At 33.0% G+C, this 19,339-nt stretch overlaps 1 protein-coding gene across 7 annotated transcripts in view; it reads right to left on the reverse strand.

Moving 5' to 3' along the window:
* The window catches only part of LOC139512466 (glucose dehydrogenase [FAD, quinone]-like), a 51,265-nt gene that overhangs the window by 20,595 nt on the left and 11,331 nt on the right, over nucleotides 1–19,339 (reverse strand). For 2 of the 7 annotated variants that reach the window (XM_071300087.1, XM_071300086.1), the window contains exons 1-4: nucleotides 14,495–14,694; nucleotides 3,759–3,877; nucleotides 1,655–1,783; nucleotides 1,237–1,358 (exon numbers count right to left, since the gene is read on the reverse strand). In XM_071300087.1, coding sequence (XP_071156188.1) covers nucleotides 1,237–1,358; nucleotides 1,655–1,783; nucleotides 3,759–3,819 — 312 coding nt within the window. In that variant the 5' untranslated portion in view covers nucleotides 3,820–3,877; nucleotides 14,495–14,694. Of the gene's footprint in view, nucleotides 1–1,236; nucleotides 1,359–1,631; nucleotides 1,784–3,758; nucleotides 3,878–14,494; nucleotides 14,695–19,339 lie in introns of those variants that run through there. The other 5 variants (XM_071300088.1, XM_071300089.1, XM_071300090.1 and 2 more) reach the window with 5 other exon arrangements.

The following is a 19,339-nucleotide window of genomic DNA, read 5'->3' on the forward strand; positions in this document are numbered from 1 at the left end:
TAATGTTTCTAAGATTTGTATATGTCTTAATTGAAATGGTAACTTTACTATGAATCCAGGTTGATTTCACCATTTTGAAGATTACGGAAATGCCTGTTCCAAATCAGGAATATGACAGTTGTTACCCATTCGTCTAATGTGCTTGAGATTTAGATTTTGCCATTTAATAAGGGAATTTTTCATTTCGTGCTTTTCTTTGGAGTTCGGTATCTTGGTTATTTTTGCTTTTTAGAAAGCGACCAGACAATTGACAAAATTCAATCCAAAGAACTGGAATATTTTCATACAGTGTATAATACTCAACTGCGACAATTTGAAGGAAACAAGAGAAACCAATAAAAACAAAAACCATTACCGGCATGTACAGTATTGTGTCATCTGATGATATAGAATGGGTAAGCATATCGTGCTTCGAATGCAAGAACCGAATTAACAAGTGAATACAATTCTTATAATGAGAAATTTCCAATCAAAAATAAAGATTGGTGTCAAACAGACATACAATTCTTTTAGAAAATATATTTACTAGAAGAAGCTGACACAAAGAGAAAGGCGCATAAAAGCTATAACTGAATGAAAATATAGCTGGAAGATAGAGACCATCATATAATTACCTATACAGTTAACTTATATTCGAAAATAAGGGAACATAAACTGATGTGTGTTATTTTCACCTGTACTACTAGTATCTCAAGTTTGGTATTGTTTTCCAACACTTTATCTGTGAAGATAATGTAAGTCAATATACAGAATAGTTATTAAAGGTACCTGGATTATAATTAAGTACGCCAGACGCGCGTTTCGTCTACATAAGACTCAATAGTGACGCTCATATCAAAATATTTATAAAGTCAAACAAGTACAAAGTTGAAGAGCATTGAGGATCCAAAATTCCAAAAAGTTGTGCCAAATACGGCTAAGGTAATCTATGCCTGGGATAAGAAAATCCTTAGTTTTTCGAAAAATTCCACACCAATTGCCTTCTTATGCTCAATCAAAACCTTTAAAAATGAAAATAAAATTTTCGAAAAAAAGTTTTGTAAACAGGAAATTTATAAAAATGACCACATTATTGATATTCATGTCAACACCGTAGTGTTGACTCCTGGGCTGGTGATACCCTCGGGGACGAAACGTCCACCACCAGTGGCATCGACCCAGTGGTGTAAATAGTTATCAAAGGTACCAGGATTATAATTTAGAACGTCAGACGCGCGTTTCGTCTACATAACATACCTTGGTAACATAACTGTGAACACTTATATGTAAATTTGTCCTTTTTAGAACAGGTCTGAGGTAAGCCTTTGCTGTACCGTACCGTTCTCCGTCTTTAATGTTGGTCTGCATGTAGGTATAACCTTCAAATATTGTCAAACATTATAATACGATGATACCAATTACTGTACTACATGATATTGTTTTATCAATTAAAGGATTTGAATGAACAATTCAACTATGGAATGTATCTTTTGTTATAAAGACATGGAAGATACGTCCTGGTCATGCATTATTTTGTCGTTGTTTTATGTTAGAGTGTTTGTTGGTGATATCGTTTTCTTGGATTTTTTTGTTTGTTGATATTATCAACGTAAATATCTGAAATATTAACGAAGCATTGTCAACCATCGTACCTTGTTATTGACAATAAACTAACCAAGCATATCTTCTCCATTCAAATCAACAGTTTGCATACCCAATTCGTCTGCGCTTCTACTGTAAATATCAGGAAGTGGCGATTCACGAGTTTCAGTTATAGGTACGTATCCTCCTTTCGAGTGATATGCTGCATAAGATAAAATTAAAAATTATTTTTCGATTTCTAATTGACAAAAAATTTCGATTTTTTTCCACATAAAATGAACAGTAATAATCCACACTTACCCAAATAAAGAGGAGGGGATTTCAGAAAGTACCAAATATACTGAGACCAGACATTGGCCATGATGACTGCGAATGAGATAATTTTTCACCAGACACCAAATAAAATATAGGTAAGCAAATATGTGTCACGGCAGGTCTTTAACAATGAACAAAAACCTTTAAAAAAACATCCCAAGGAAACTATACATCTGATGTATTAATAAAACAAACAAACGTTTTCGCTTCTCCGTTTACAGAAATATTAGAAAGGTCAATAAGCAGATTTCATTTGAACCTTTACTAGACATTTACGGAAACTAGGTCTATACCTAGGATTACACTTTAGACTTACGATTACAGGTGACAAAACAAGAGGTCATCTCAAAATACAAAAACAAACCAACAATACAGATACAAAATAGCAAATGGTGTCTTCTATAAAAAAAAAAAAAAAAAAAAAAGATGCAAGCAACACGTTAACATTTCATGTGTGCGAAGGATCGAAGGTGTAGATAGATGTATGGTATATATATAGTTCTAGCAGGAGCTATAGACTTTCCCCAGTGAAACAGGGTACTTTCAATGCAATGATTAGTATACGAAAACCAGCAACCATATTGTTCAGAGGATACTCTACAAACTGTTTCATTTGAAAAAGTGTTGTTGGTGTCGTTTTTGTTATGCACGATTACAACTTTGTATCCGCAACTGTTGCTTTGCCGACTTAAATAGATTGTCATTTTTTAGCAATTTTTTCTCGCCTGCTACACTTTTGCATTTTTTATCCCTAACAATAAATTGAATAGATTTGCGTATAAAATTTGTAGTTGAAATGAAGAACGTCGCAGTGAGAGATCACGGGCTGTTCCGGTGGTTGGAACACCCCTTTTCTTGCCGATGAATGCTTCTGAATAGGGACATATGATCGATCCCCCTCTTTTATCTTGGATTGGAATCCCCTTTTGAAAAAGGCTGGATCGACCCCTGCGTCGTCAGTGCACTCTATATTACAATTCCATGAAAATAGTACCAGTCTCGGAACAGGGGTTAAAGCTCATGCTTCGAGCATACCAGTCCCACCCATGGTTATGGGGGATAATTATCGACACCGCGAAAAAAAACGTCCATACTTAGAGATCTCTATTATAATAATTGCATAAAAGGAAAAACAACTTGGAACCCGTTTGTTATTTTGTGTTTATTGCTGTTGAAAACATAGATAGCAAAGGTTTAACTATTTGAGTACACCTATTCTTGCATTTCCACTGAGTCTGGAGAACAGTCTAAAATATATTTCCGACAAAGAAAAGATGGTTGATAAATGCTTTTTTGGTGTTTTTTTTCTGGAATAGTTGTGAAATTTCATAAAGAATAAATAGCTCGAAAACACCTTTCCGCTGTATTTCCTCATTCTCTTTAAAACAAAATAAAAGAGGGAAAGTATGCCTTAGCATGCATACACATGCTTACACGCTCCATGGTTATTTGCACGTTTCCTAACACAAAATATTGCTGATTTTTTTCCAGCAATTGTCCCAATCTAGCTACTGCAACAACAATTGCGATATTTTTTCAGCATTTTCAACCTGGATAACACCGTATACAATAATTAATGTTAACACATTGCTGCAAATATATTAGGAAAATAAAATCGTTGTTCAACATCACTATCGTTACTTTGTTTTGGATCGACGGTTTATTTTTACACTTTGAGAAAGCCCACGATTTAAATGCTACCTATATGTAATTGTAATCCTAATCGTAGGTGTATGACAGTTTCTGCAAATGTCTACTAGCAACCGGTTATCCATATATGTTGTAAATTGTTCACACCATATGATGAGACAAGATGAAAACAGCATTTTAACGAAAAGTTGAAAGCATGTTGTTTGCCTTACATTTTAGTTTTCTCTTTTTTAATTCCGTTTGAATTGAGTTATGTCTAAACACTGACAACATTGTCTCTATTCAAGAGGTTTCCAGTAAGTAAGTTCCTTCAGGATGTTTGACAAGGTATCTGCAAGGTCAACAGTAAATAGAATGAAATTCAAAACAGTGTGGCTGTGGCCATTGATTGACACATTAAATTCATCCATTGACTGGGACAATTTAGGTGAACGTTTGTATGTAACGACCACTGCTCATTATGTACTTTTTAAAGACACTTCAACTATGGGGTCACCAAAGGTACTCAACACCTTAATAAAGTAATTCGAAAAATTAATCAGAAATAACACGATGTTTTGATTTATACCAATTATATAAATCAAAACATAAAGGTTATTCCTGATTAATTTTCGAATTATTTTATAATTAAAGGCGTTAAGAAACCTTTTGTGACCCCACAGTTTAAATGTCTATCATAGGTACGTCGTGAACAGTGGTCGTTACAGACAAACGTTCACGTAAATTGTCCCAGTCAATGGATGAATATAATGTGTGAAATAATGGCCACAGCCACACTGTCCTTCTATGTTCCTTCAGGATGTTTAACAAGGTATCTGCAATGTCAACAGTAAATATATCTGCATCATTATTTCCTAGGCAAATCTCCAATGAAAAAAATATATATTAATAAGGTTACAAGTATGGACACAGACGCAAATTGTCAGTGGGGTTAAAGGTCGTTACAAATGTATTGAAAGCTAGACTGGAAATGTGTATTAACAAATTGAGTTGATGTGTACATGTCTTCATTCAAATGCATTGACTGATAAAAAAAAAGGGGGGCTTCAACTTCCACCCCTCTCTGTGAATTAGTTGTTTGAGTGTTTGAATATGGAGTTTGTTAATAAATAGCTGCACTGTAAGCGCATGATATGTCTTGATTCCTTTTAAGCTTGCTTAAAGGTTGAACTATTTTGTTTTGTACAATTATTAGTCTATTTGTTTTCTCATTTCAGTTGTTTTATATTTGTCATTTTAAGGTCTTTTATAGCTGACTGTGCTGTATGAGCTTTTGTCATTGTTGAAGGCTATTTGGGGACCTGTAGTTGTTAATCTTGTTTTAAATTTTGGAATGTAGCTGAAGTCAACAGACATAGACAATTCACCCAAGTTTTATAAAATGATGTGGAAGTGTTTATGTGAATAATTGAGATGGGAAATGAGGAAAGTGTCAAAGTGACAACAACCCAACCATAGAGTAGACAACAGCTGAAGGCCTCCAATGGGTTTTCAATGTAGCCAGAAACTCCTGCACTTAAAGGTGTCCAAAAATTATAAAATCCCTTCTTTTTTTTTAGCATATATAAAAATTCATAACACAGAAATGTATAATCTGAAATTTATTACAATCAAAAGGGACCTTAGGTCAATGGTGTAAACAATTCACCAAAGTTTAATTAAAGATGATGGATGCATTTTTGTGTTATTGTTCAAAATTGGAAAATTCTCTCTTTTTTAAGGATAAAATCTCTCTTCATAACATGATAATGAAAATTCTAAAATTTATAAAATCGATGTGGAGCTTATGTCAATAGATATAAACATTTCAACAAATTTTCTTGAAAGTAGGGGGAAGTGTTTTCTAGTTATTGTCTGAAGTGTGGATGATGGACTAATAGACAACAGTATACTATATTATGTTGTGTGTGAGACATTGGTATAATAAAATGGTTTCGAATGAATAATGATTAGAAACTGTTTAATGCAGTTATTGAGGGAACGACAGTGAAGAAATTCCTGAGATCAATGCGTTTGAATCCTAAGAATTCAATTTTTGTTGAAATGAAACAAAGTTCAATTTTTGACCCTTTGGATCTTAATGTAAACCAATTTGAAAAAGGGACAATCCTGTGCAATTGAATATTTCTTGCTATTGTGCAATACTGTGCAATTAAAAATTTCTTGCTATTGCACAATACTGTGCAATTGGAGATTTCTTGCTATTGTGCAATACTGTGCAATTGAAAATTTCTTGGTATTGAACAATACTGTGCAATTGAAGATTTCTTGCTATTGCAGAATACTGCGCAATTGAAAATTTCTTGCTATTGCACAATACTCAGTTAGTATAATAATTTTTGACCCCGATTTGGACCAACATGAAAACTGGGCCCATAATCAAAAATCTAAGTACATGTTAAGACTCACCATATCAAAGAACCCCAAGAATTCAATTTTTATTAAAATCAAGCTTATTTTAATTTTGGACCCTTTGGACTTTAATGTAGACCAATTAGAAAACAGGACCTAAAATTAAGAATTTGGACATGGTTAGATTTGGCATATCAAAGAAGCACAATACCGTATTTCATTTTTTCGATGAAATCAAACAAAGTTTAATTTTGGCCCCTTATTCCTTGGGACCAAAATTAATCCAAACCTACCTTTTGTGGTCATAAACCTTTATAGATTTCAATTAACTTATACTAAAGTTATTGTTCAAAAACCAAGAAAAATGCTTATTTGGGGCCTGTTTTTTGGCCCCTAAATCCTACACTGTTGGAACTTAAATTACCAAAATCTATCCCAACCCTCCTTATGTGGCCATAGACCTTATGTTAAAATATCATAGATTTCTGTTAACCAACTTAAGTTATAGAGCAAAAACCAAGAACAATGCTAATTTGGCCCCTTATTCCTAAACTGTTGAGACCAAAATACCCCAAATCAATCCCACCCTTCCTTTCATGGTCATAAATCTTGTGTCTAAATTTCATATATTTCCATTTTACTTTTACTGAAGTTAGAGTGCGAAAACCGAATGTCTTTGGATGAAGACGATGATGCCAACGTGATACCAATGTACAACCAAAAAGTTTTCAATTTTTGCGGTTGTATAAAAATGATGTCAAATCAAATTTTTAATGGAGTTTGCAACAGTAATTATTCAACTACTCATTTTAATACATCATAAAGTATTAAAGTGTAAATGTCATACAGTCATGGTGATGATGCCTCCGCTAGCATATAACGTTATAAAGGTACATAAATCGAGAACTGTAAAAGTGAAGCTGCTAAAAATTGAACTTAAACCAAGTTTAGAGGTACCGGTAATAAGCATTTGTATACACATTTCACTAAATTTAGTTGAGACAAACTTGAGAAATTTTTCCATTTGTGAAAGGGGATAACCCTAGAATGATAATCAAAGTGCTTGTAATCACTGAATGGCTATTAAAGACTGCTTAAATTTATCAGTTGGTTGTAAAGTGAATTTTGCATTGTATATTGTATACATAGCATTATTTTAAGTCGATTCAACTACTTTTCTGGACAGAGACAGATAACTCCAATTTTCAAAGAAGATTTCATAAAGCAATGGTTTTAGGTAATATTAATTCAACAACCATTCTGGACAAAGAAAGATAACTCCAATTTATTGCCTTGAATCTACAAAAATGTTTGTTTTTGGCCCTCAATTCCTCGACTGTTTGCCCCATAACCCACAAAATAGACCCCAAACTTCTACTTATGGTATTAAATATTATGGTACAGTTTCAAAACAATTGAAATACTTATACACAACTTTTTGTACTGACACAAGATTAATGCTTGTTTTGGGCACCTTTGGAACCCTTATTCATAAACCTTAGGGACTATATATATATAACCGCCCCAAAACAATCCCAAGCTTCCTTTTATGCTTATAAATATTATGTTATAATTTAATGGCTTCCTTTTTACTTATACTGAAGTTATTATCTGGAAACCATCCGTCTTGGGAAGACGACGACAGGATACCTACATGTATTTCAACTGCAAAAATTTCTGTGGTTGTATAAAAATTTCAAATATGTACAATGAAATATAGTTTCAAAATTGATAAGCCTAGATAGGCCTTATAATTTTTTCCCCACATAGTTGAAGGACCATTTACACTCAGGACTGAGTCATAAGTAGGCAGTAAAGTCTACAGATGTATTAAAACAACCTAGCATCATATTGCTAGTAGTGGGAGTAGCATTCTTGGGTAAATTTGTTCTTTTTTTATATAATATGTTTGGTTCAAATCAAAATAGAATGCTTTTATCTCCCTAATACTTACATTGTAAATAGAGGTGGTACTACTTTGACAAATCCTTGTACACGAGAGTCTTCTGTCAAATCTTTATTTCACAAAGAATGAATTGCATAACAATGAACTGAGCTCAAAGCAAAGTACTTTAATAATACACTTAGACAAAGAGCTAAATCCAGTGATATACTTTGTACTACTGGTCCTTCATTAACATCCATTGACCAAAACCACATCTCAACGACATTCCATACTGCATGGTTGGATTCGGAAGTCCTGAAAAAGACATGATTTTTTTAAACATATTTTAAGTATATATATACACAGGTTAAAACTTTCTTGTTGTATAATCATTCCGTATCTAGCAACTATCAATTTGCTTAATGCACATATTGATATATGTTGAGTGTACCTCTGTTGGAAATAAGAACACACAAACCTCCACCTAGTTTTAGTCAACGGACAAAACATTCAAAACTATAAAATATTATAGATCTAAGACTTGTCAGTGTCTATTTACCATTGCCACTGAATCAGTGATATATGTATTGTACACATAATTATATACATGCAAGACTAAAATTATAAAGTACATACATGTTTGTATATAAGACTAAAACTGACATTCAGTCTTTACAACATCTTCATTCCCAAAGTCATTTTCAAATCTGACTTCATGGTAAAATAAGATTCCATATCTACAACCAATTAAAAGGAAAAATCCCTCTGATAGACTAGCATTTAAATCCGATTTCTAAAATGGAAGCTAGGTCACCTTGGAACTTAGAACTAAAAAAAATCAAACAATATATCTGATATATTTCAAATGCATGTACATGAAATAATATAAATCTCTAAAATTCACCATATTGTTCCCTTTTTCATCTTCTGTTAGATACTGTATATCCAGTGGCGGATCCAGAATTTTTTTAAGTGGGGGCCCACTGACTGACCTAAGAGGGGGCTCGCTCAAGTCATGATTCAGTGATTCCCTATATAAGCAACCAAATTTTGTCTCAAAAAGCAGGCCCCCCCCTAAATCTGCCTCTGATATCAACCTCTAGATGTCTTTCAATTACATTCAGTTTAGTGTGGGTTGATCTTTGATTGTTGTACATGTTACAACCAGATTCCCGGCAGGGGGCAACTTTGTAAGACCGCAGAGGTTCAAGCTTAGATTTTGAAATAAGGGGGAAAATGTAACCTTTTCAATTTATAAAACAGGTTCAACATCATTTCTGTACATATATAAACATATTCTAAATTGTGGACACACCTTCATTAAATATTCTACTTCAATTAGTGGAGGAGATCAAATTAAAAAGTTGCAATGGTTAAATACTCCAATCACAGTCTTTCCTGCTAAAATCTCATGTGTAGAATGTGATAAACGGTTTTTGGGTCTATATATTGTCCTTGATATTGAGGTTATCTTGACACAGCAAAATATAAAGAAAATGTAAACTATGATCTGGAAATTGACTTCGTTTTCCCAAAATAAGCCCACTTAAACTGAACTTTAAATGCAAAAGACCTCTAAATGGCTAACAGATATTGCTATATAAAAGAATAGTCCATGATTATACATGTATAATGATATTAAAGAATTCATGAAATTTACACTGATTCTGTCAGTTGAATGGACTAGAATGAGATAAGTTATATACATGATAGACATAAAGGTTTTTTCCAACAGTTGTGGTGTAAATTAATTCAGTTGTATTTTATGGTTGATGTATTTATGTATATACATGTATGTAAATCATTGGCTCTTCAACCAATGATATTTTACAATATCAATTATTTGTTTATTTTTCTAATGTTGGTATTTTTCAGCATACTAAAAATGTTTTAGCACAACACGAGCACAAGCTTTATAGGGTGTCCTCACACAGGGTTTCCGCTGGCAATGAAAATTCGTCATTTGCTTAAGAATTTGGCGAAAGAAATATATAGAAAGATTTATTTTCCTCCTTCTTGTTTATTTACTTTTTTCGAGTTTCTCAGACTTTAACTTATCAGACAATACTCGGAATTCACCTTGACCTCATTAAGATTTTGACAGAAAATCAATTATCAGCTGATTGCAATTTACAGCTATCGACAACAAAGGACTAATTAATAAAGGTGTTGATTGAAATGTTTGTCAAAATGATATGGTTGAATGACTTCCACTAAATGTCACATACAGGAGTTATTTACCACTTTTCGACTCATGTGTTTGAAGAACTCTTTTGACGTCTCCTCTCCATGTAAAGATAGTTTAGAAAAGAAAGTTGTTGTTGTGACAATAAATGTTAAAGGGCAAGAAAAATCTCCGATTTAAAACTTGAATTATCCTTTGACTTTGATGTAAGTAATTGATCAGGGAGACTACTTTAAAGTCGTTTGAGTGACACACGTGTTTCAAGCATAGTTTACCGTCTAAACTTTTTCATTTAAGATGGTCAAGATGGTGGTTATGAAGAAGGGGGGAATGCATTCTGGCATCACAATTTCAAATGACAGAGGATAACATATGATCTGTCCATATACATGTATGGGGGTATCTTATTGAAGTATTCTTGCCAAATGAAGATTAAACAGTAATTCTTAGACATGACAATAAAAGAGGGGGGATAGGACCTTTATCGGGACCCTGGGATCGGGTGTTTTTAAGCTCGGGATTATCCCCCCTCATAAAATGTACACTTTTTTTCAAGACGATTAAAAAATCAGCTGAATTTGACAAATCACACTATTTGTTTTCCAAAAATAACTGTAATTGGATGGGGGTTCTGTGTATTCACATTATTTTAACAACTCTCCTTGGGCCGAGAAAAAAAAATCTGTGTTTCAGGTAACCTGACCGACCCTGTTTTTTAGCCCCGACCCTAACTTTTTTATTGGATCTTTCAAAAAAAAAAAAAACAATAATAATTATCAACCGACCCTGTTTTTGACACAGGCTTCTGGTAAATGACATAATATTTTTTCTCTCTTGCTTCCTCTTGCATAGAAAGCCAGTAAAACATTTTATTAATGTCAAAAGGTATTCCAAATAGATTAAAATCCAAGAAATTTGCACAGCAGGTGCTTCAAAAACATTGCAAATGGCCCAAGACCACAATTAATGACCCCACTTTTCGTTGTTCACGAATGTAGTTCCTTTTAATTAGAGTGTATTTTTCCTTAATTTTTTTCTTTCCCTTCCCCACTCATTTCTTAGATTTTATTGGGTGGAAATGAAAGATGAGAGGTAAAATAATTTTTTGGATGTTGTATTTAAACTCATTTTGATATGGAATGAGTGATTAGGCCAAGTGCAAAAAGGTCATATTTACAGTTTTCGGAACATCTCTTGACTTGTCCATATGGATGTATATTGGCTAAATTTGTAAAAGTGATTGCTTCAATCTTTCTGAATTTTGGATATATTTTTGGACTAGTGCTATACATAAGACACACAAAAAATTTGACAAAAGTGCATGGTGCAATTTTTTTAATGATACAAAATGTTCTAAAGAAATGATAGAGAAATTAATTGTGGTCTGTGGCCAAATGGCACACTTCCGGTTTTTGAAACTAATTATGGATCCGGACTTGGAAAAAACATGATAAATACTTAATAACTCAAATATGAAATTTTGAATCATCACCAAAAAGTATACAGATATTTAGATTAATGTAACTAAGAAGTGTTTAAAGTTTTAAGCCATAACCAAGAATTGTTTTTGAGATACGGTGTGACATGTGAAAAAAACACCCCCCTGTTTAAGTTACAATGTGCCGTAACTCAAAAAGTTTTAATCTTATTTTCACCAAAAAGTATACAGATCATGTGACCATCATAAGAAACAACTATATTAAGTTTCATGAAATTTGGATAAGTCGTTCTCAAGTTACGGTGCCACATGTTTACGCTGGACAGACAGACGGACACCTGACATTTGTATACCATAATAGGTCCCGTCTTTGACGGACGTATAAAAAGCAGTACTAAACGTGCATGTTACGCTAGAAACATATTCAAAGAATACAGTTTTATAAATTCTTAATGTCATATCCAATATTTATCAAAACCTAAAGGGGAGTTACATGTATCTTACTTCCTATATTTTTTCGTGGATGTCAATACACCTAATCGCTATTTATTCCATACCGGATGAATTCTAAAATTACACAACTTTTTCATCCAGTTGAAGCTATCTGGGGGCCGTTGAAACAATTCACCATGCACAATACTTTTTAATGAGACCCGTTTTAACTTATTGTAAATACTTAAAACAAAATAATTTTTTACTTCAATTTTCAATTTCGAAAAATAGTGGATTATTAACTATTAAAGTTTCTTGATGATCGCTTTCTAAAGTTTTTCCTCCCTCAGCTCTCTAGTAAAAAACCTTTATTTTCAGTCGCATGACCCAAACAGAAAGTTGTACATACAGTGTATTACTGTTTTTCCCAGATTGGACTAAATAGCGATAATTAAATAAAGTGTAATTTCCGGGATTGTTGAAAACTTGCATATTCATCACTATCTGATTTTGTGGTTTTAACAATCCAGACAGACAAATAGCAATAAGGTGTTTAGAAAAAGATGACCTAAAACCTCCTTCATATAAGACAAAAAAACATGGGAACTCATACTGAATGGTCAAATGTGTTCAATATGAAAATTTGGTAAAATCACAAATCAGCCGTTAATGTAAATGGACTATAAGTATGACTTTTGAGCAAATTTAAAGGGAAATGACGGGGAAGGGGCAAATTAGCTTTCAAGGGGAGCAAATGCTATTTAAATTGGTAAGCGGGTTTTAAATATAGAGGGAAAGTGGAGTCATCTTTTTAGACTTTAGTTACATGTAAATATAACTTATGTAGACTTACCTTCTAATTCTATAGACTATTAAAAAAAAACACACACACAACTCGGAACTATTTCTAATTCACTTGGACTACTGATATAGTCGAGATTCACGTTGATAGTAAACATGCATATTTAGAGTATAAATATGGTATATTAGTATATATATGGTACAAATAAGTACAAATAAGGGATATATATAGAAAAATCTGAGATTTATGATTAAAAAAAAATATATATAAAAAAGGGGGAGGGACTATTTGGGGCTCATACAGGATCCTGTCCTCAAGCACCTGTGATCGGAGATAGTATTGAGATAAAAGGGATAAAACGGACCGTCAAAAAGGTCTAGAGAATCACATCAGTAGAACCTTAACATAAATAAGTAATACTTGCCAACATTTCTCTAATTGATAACCTATAGAACTGAAATTTCACAAAAATACCGGTAAATAATTTTGTTGTGATGCTGGTTAAATTGGCGCTAAATAAATATTCTTACTCCTATTGCTTCATGTAAAAAAAAATGTATAGAATTGAATTCGACTACAGTTCAGAATAAAAAATAGTGAATATGCAAAAGCCAGGTAATATGTTAATGATAAAGTGTGTATAAATTTTCGTAAACGAAGTTACCCGTATACTTCCCCAAGAATTACATTTGAGCGCAAAGTTCTGTAATTGTGTGATATGGTTTTGGGTTTATGTAACATAATTTAGACTGGGATCCTGGCTAATCTTGACCTTACGACGCGCAGCTAGATTGGGCCGGATCCCAGTCTAAGTAGAACTCAGGGTAACGGAATTTTTTGCGTTGCTATTAGATCATTGAGGCCATCTATTTTTATTGCGGGTTCCACATATTTAAATCGGAATTATAGAAAAAATGGAATGTTGTGAGCAGAATCAAAACAGAAATGATGAACACTGCAACATTTCCAGAAAAATATAAATAGGATGGAGGATCTGTGTATTCACATTATTTGTAAAACTCTCCTTATTCATGTGAAGCGTGTGCTTTACATCGAGGCTTATTATGCTAATCATTGACGCCACAGTACTTCAACCAATCAGACAATGTTTATTTGGGGCATTCGATCGATTTTAACTCAGATTTTGGAATATTTCAATCGAAATTATAGAAAAATGGAATGTTGCTGGTACATATAAAATAGAAAATGATGAATACTTTTAGCTAAAGATAATTTGGATGGGGGTTCTGTGTATTCACATTATTTGCACAACTCTCCTTACTGATGCCATATTTTGGAATTTCCGTGACCTAAATGGTTCGCAAAAATTAATATTTTTATATATAGTATAGTAATTATTCTGCGATTTTAGGTGTGTTGGTAGTATTCAAAGGAAATGTGATAATTTGACGATTTGAAATTTTGTAATTACACACAGAATTATTATCATGCTTACTGCTACTTCGTGCATTATCACATGCATTACTTACAAGAGTTATACAGTTCTGGTATTTGTACATCTTTCATTTTAAGAAAGTACGGTAGCACATCTTTATAACTCCCTCACGTACATCCTTCTGCAGCACATTGATCATAATCATGTCTGCTAATTCGAACAAATGTTAAGTAGTTTATAGAACTTGATCCTCCGAGAACACGCCCACGCGGCCAAAATGATTTCTGCAAAGCAAATCAAAGTACCTTATTTTATTATCATACTATGTAAGAACTACATGTGCTTACATCTATGTCATTTTGTCTCAGGTAGATATGCATCGTATTGGTCATCATACCAAATCTACTTATTTTGATACAAACAAAGTAAAATCTGATCAAAAACCACTGATACCGTACCTGATCAACCATCGAGGTACTGTATCACACGCCCAGTCTTCATTAGACAATTGTAAACTACCAACTTTTAATGGAACACGTATATTGTCATTGTTTAGTTCAGATCCACCAGTTTCAAGTAACAACACTGATACATCATTGTCTTCTGAAAGTCTGCTAGCTATGACAGCTCCAGCTGATCCTGATCCAACTATGAATATCAGAAGAAATAAAATTACTGCTACTATAACCATAACAATGTTCTTGAGAGAGGTGGGTTCTATTTATATTTCATATTGGTTTGAAAGTAGGGACATTCTAAAAAAAATACTAGTATTATTATTTCCAATTAATATCAAAGCGTTACAATATTTAATAAAAAAGTTGCAAGGCAAAACAGTTTACACAATATACATATATTTTAAATACATTAGAAATATGTAATAACGTTTATATAAAGAAGAGGAATATCTTATGGAAAGTTCCTTTCTAAATTTAAAGTATTATGAAATTTAAATATAAAATACATTTATAGAATAAGATAAAAAAAAAATAATCTTAAATAACTTGCCACAACAATATAGTCATATGTTGAATTAACTTTGATATTAAGTGCTTCATCTGGATTGAGTTTTGAGGTAAACTAATACAGAACACCAAACAAAGCTGTTATGACTGCAGCAATGTGTACCATTGTCATAAATAAAGTAACCGGCATCATATAAAAACTTAGAAAAAGTGCAATTAAGAATCGAAGGTTTTTGACAATTTGTCTTTCTAGTAACAGTAACGTAACCAGATTTAAACGTATTTCAGTAAGAAGGGGAATTCGGGCGATAACCTAGAATTGCTGAAAGATTAAAGACAATTGACTCAAGTTCTGCTACTTCTTATATAACACGTCTTTTATTCCCTAAGACAATAGAACGAGTGTCACTTGTCGACCAGATCATGTTTACCCATCAGTAGAACCTATGTGAGATAAAGTCACGTTTGGAATCATCCTTTCATTTTTAAAACAATGCTATTAAAACATGTTTAAACTAGAAAAATAAATACGATTATGTAGCCCTTCTTACAACTTCGTTCTGTTACAAAGTGTAGTTTCACTTCGTTTTGTTACAAAGTCAACTTTCAATCTTTTTACATAATAGTGAAAGTACAATGTAACTAGATTTGTAATATGGCACCCTCGTCCCCTAATTATCAGGGTAACGTTAGCTATTTTGAAATTTCTAAATCAACAGCGCATCTTTAAATGCCTGTACCAAGTCAGGAATATGACAGTTCTTGTCCATTCGTTTTTAATGTGTTTTATTATTTGATTTTGCCATGTGATTGTGGACTTTCCGAATTGATTTTCCTCTAAGTTCAGTATTTTTGTGATTTTACTTTTTTCCAAATAAAATTTGCTGGTAAAGTTTCATTCAGTTTAGGTAATTTTGGATTGAGCAACATGTTTGGTGTTTCTATTGGTACAATGATCATTTTTACATCCCAGTTAACTTTTCGGTAAATGTCAAAACGTTTGGAGCATTTTGAAAATTCTATAATTTTTCCTGCGTTTTGCTGTTTCTATGATAACGGTGACCATTTCCAAAATTCTTAAGACAAATGCTACATTTGAACATGCTATGTTACAATACATACATTTTTATTGAGTTTGATGTACTTTAAGAAAACCCAGAGTTTATGTATTTACATAAACAGTCAGAGTTTAACTTTTTCCTACTTTCCATGACATTGGCGGCCATTTTGGAATTAGTAAATACAGTCTGCACATCGAGGCATACCAGATAGAAATAACATAAAATCTCATCTAGTTAGGATTTATAATGAAAATTTTAACATTTTGAAATTGTGTCGCATGTTAGCAGTTTGTATGGCAACGGTAGCCATCTTGAAAACGCCATACCCCGTTTGAAAATCTGCACATGCTGGTTAACATTATGGTAAAGTTTCATTTTAATTGATTCGTTCAATTCCGAGATATGTGATAGAATAAAAAAAGTGGAAGAAAAGTAATAAGACGGAAAAAAAAAGAAATAGATTTAAAAAATTGTCAACCCAACTTCGTTTAGGGTGTTTGTTGAGCATAATCTTACTTTGCACTGCATATTTAAATTGCATGTTTTCATGAAATTTGAATGCGTCTATATATTTTGTTATTCAGTCGATTTGAAAAGCACACTTGAATTTACTGAATACCGTCTCTAAATAAAACTTTTTATCATCTTTCCCAATGCCTATATCACCCTGCTCAGTCGATCTGTAATTCACGTATCACGGCTTTGAAACGAGAACAGGCATTTTCTGTGGCGTCACAATGTCTGAGGAGAAGTTATCAGCGACGTAATAATGTGCAAGGATACGTTATCGAGATTGCTTTCGTCAAGTGTGAAATCGTCTTAGAGAGGCGGAAAAAGACCAGTAACAAAACGATTAACCGATAATCGGGTTTTCTTCGTATAGATGTCGGAAATTATCAGCTGCTCGACACAATGTGAAGCTTTTTAGCTCGTTTGCTGCACTAACTAGCTATTAATGCCCCAATCACACTAGATCACGATCACACCACGCTGACCGCGATTTCAAATAAATAAGATCGTGGTAAGGTCGCGGTAAGAGCGGCATGAAAATGTAGATTTACGTTGTTTTCACGATGCTACTACGTCCTCATAACGCTTCTACAACGATCCTGCTACGACTACACCACGTTATTACTACGCTTATTAGAGATTTCCAATAAAATGACTTTACTCGACATAACCGACCTAACTCAACGTATTTCGTCCTACTGCATTGAAGCATAACGGAGGGGAGCATACACTGCATGCATGTTTGCTCTTTGAACACGCATTGTTTGCTGGAATATACCGTCAGTAAAAATCAACCCAAATAATTGTTTTACTCTTTAAATATTTTGTCATTAAACTTTGAATGATTTTATTGACACAAATAATATAATGGAACAAGTAAATTAGCAACTTGTAATCAAACACACCCATCATTTCTTGTCATTTCACTTGACCCATATTTTAGTTCTTCTCAAATTATGAATTTTAAAAACTACCAAGACGAAATTTAGCATGCAAATATTAAAATAACGAATTCCGAAGCGAGAAGGTTGCCTTTTTATTGTTTTAAAAAGATTTAACGTTTAAAGTAGATTCCAACACACCCGAATGTAAAAGGTGTACTCGACTTTTAAAACAAAGTAATATTTTTCTATAATTTAATTGAAGATAATTTGATGTGGGCAGAAATTCATATCAATGAAATTTTTCCAAAAGTACTTTTTTGTCTTTACCTATACCAAATTATGGGGCGAGGTTTTTGTTTAAGTATACCTAAACTTGCATCCGAGGATACAGGGGTAGAGGGCGTACTCCCCCTTTTCGATCGCTAAATAAGTTTTAAAATCCATATCATTTTTAGCGTATAATTGTCCAAATTGTTTTTTGCATCGCTCCGCTAGTCAGTATAAATTCAATTATAGAAAACTACACCCTCTTTCAAATATCTTGAATCCGGCCATGATCACAAATTGTATTGCACGAAAAAAAACCTTAAATGATTGTCGTTTGACTTTGATAAATACTTTTTAAAAACAACAATGTCTGAACATTAGGCATCTTGCATGTGATTTAAAAGTTAAAGACTACATACTGAATTGGATTTTTTTCCCGTGATTTAGTAGCTCACTGAACACAGACATGTGATACTGACCTGTAATCTAATGGACACAATACATAAAATCTGCTAAACAGTTATGACCACTAATGGTCCTACATATACTCTGTACTTTTGAAATGACAAAAGGTCTCGCTTTTCTAGACTGTCTATGAATGTTTTATTCTTAATTTGTGATGTACAAAAAACAAGATGTAGTATGATCGTCGATGAGACAACTCTTCACAAGAGACCAAATGACACAGAAATTTTAACAACTATGTCCAACGAAGGGCTTTCAACAATGAGAAAAGTCCATACAGCATAGTCAGCTATAAGAGGCCACAAAATGACAAATGTAAAACAACTAAAACTAACAGCCAATTTAATGTTAAAAAAAATCAAAGAAAACTCAACAACAAACGATAAGCACTGAATTAAAGGTTCCTGACTTGGGACAGTCACATCCATACTAGGACAATGGTGTAACAGTACGACATAGTTGATCAATATTATAAACGGAATAATTATTCTTTATTTATTAGTTGTAGTTGTTTTTAAGATAGTGTTCAGCAGCTGTGGATACTATCATTTCGGTACATGGAGCTTATTTGGAAATACTAGAAATGGCTAGCTGTTTTTATGCTTCGTTTCAGTCTCACGAGTCAATCCCTTTCTATCTGTTTTAATTGTGACATGATCATTTGATAAACGATCTCCATTGGCTTTAACTTGGATATTTATAAAAACTATGTATCATAGAGATGCATGCGTAAAATGAGTTCTCGACATAATCTGGCTAAAATATTAGATACGAATTAAGCCTCACGTTATACTTAACTTACGACGAAGAAGCCTACAGCTATATATAATACATGTACTTACGACGAAGATTAAGCCCCAAGCTATAGTACTTATGATGATGATGATACTGATGTATGTCTTATATCCAGCGACAAATATTACATATATATTGAGGATGATGAAAATTATTTATAATGATAAATACATATACCTTTTTAAACATGCCCGACAATTAAGAGTCGCATTTTCATATGCTAGGTAACAAGAGAGTGTAACCACTATCAAGACACACTAGTCTTTTTACGAGTAAACCAATACCTGCTCTTGCTCGTGAATGCATCATGCTTGGTGGAGAAGCCGAAAAATACAGTCTTAAAGTCATTCGATCAG

The sequence above is a fragment of the Mytilus edulis genome, chromosome 2 (assembly GCF_963676685.1).
Source record: "Mytilus edulis chromosome 2, xbMytEdul2.2, whole genome shotgun sequence".
Lineage (NCBI taxonomy): Eukaryota > Metazoa > Mollusca > Bivalvia > Mytilida > Mytilidae > Mytilus > Mytilus edulis.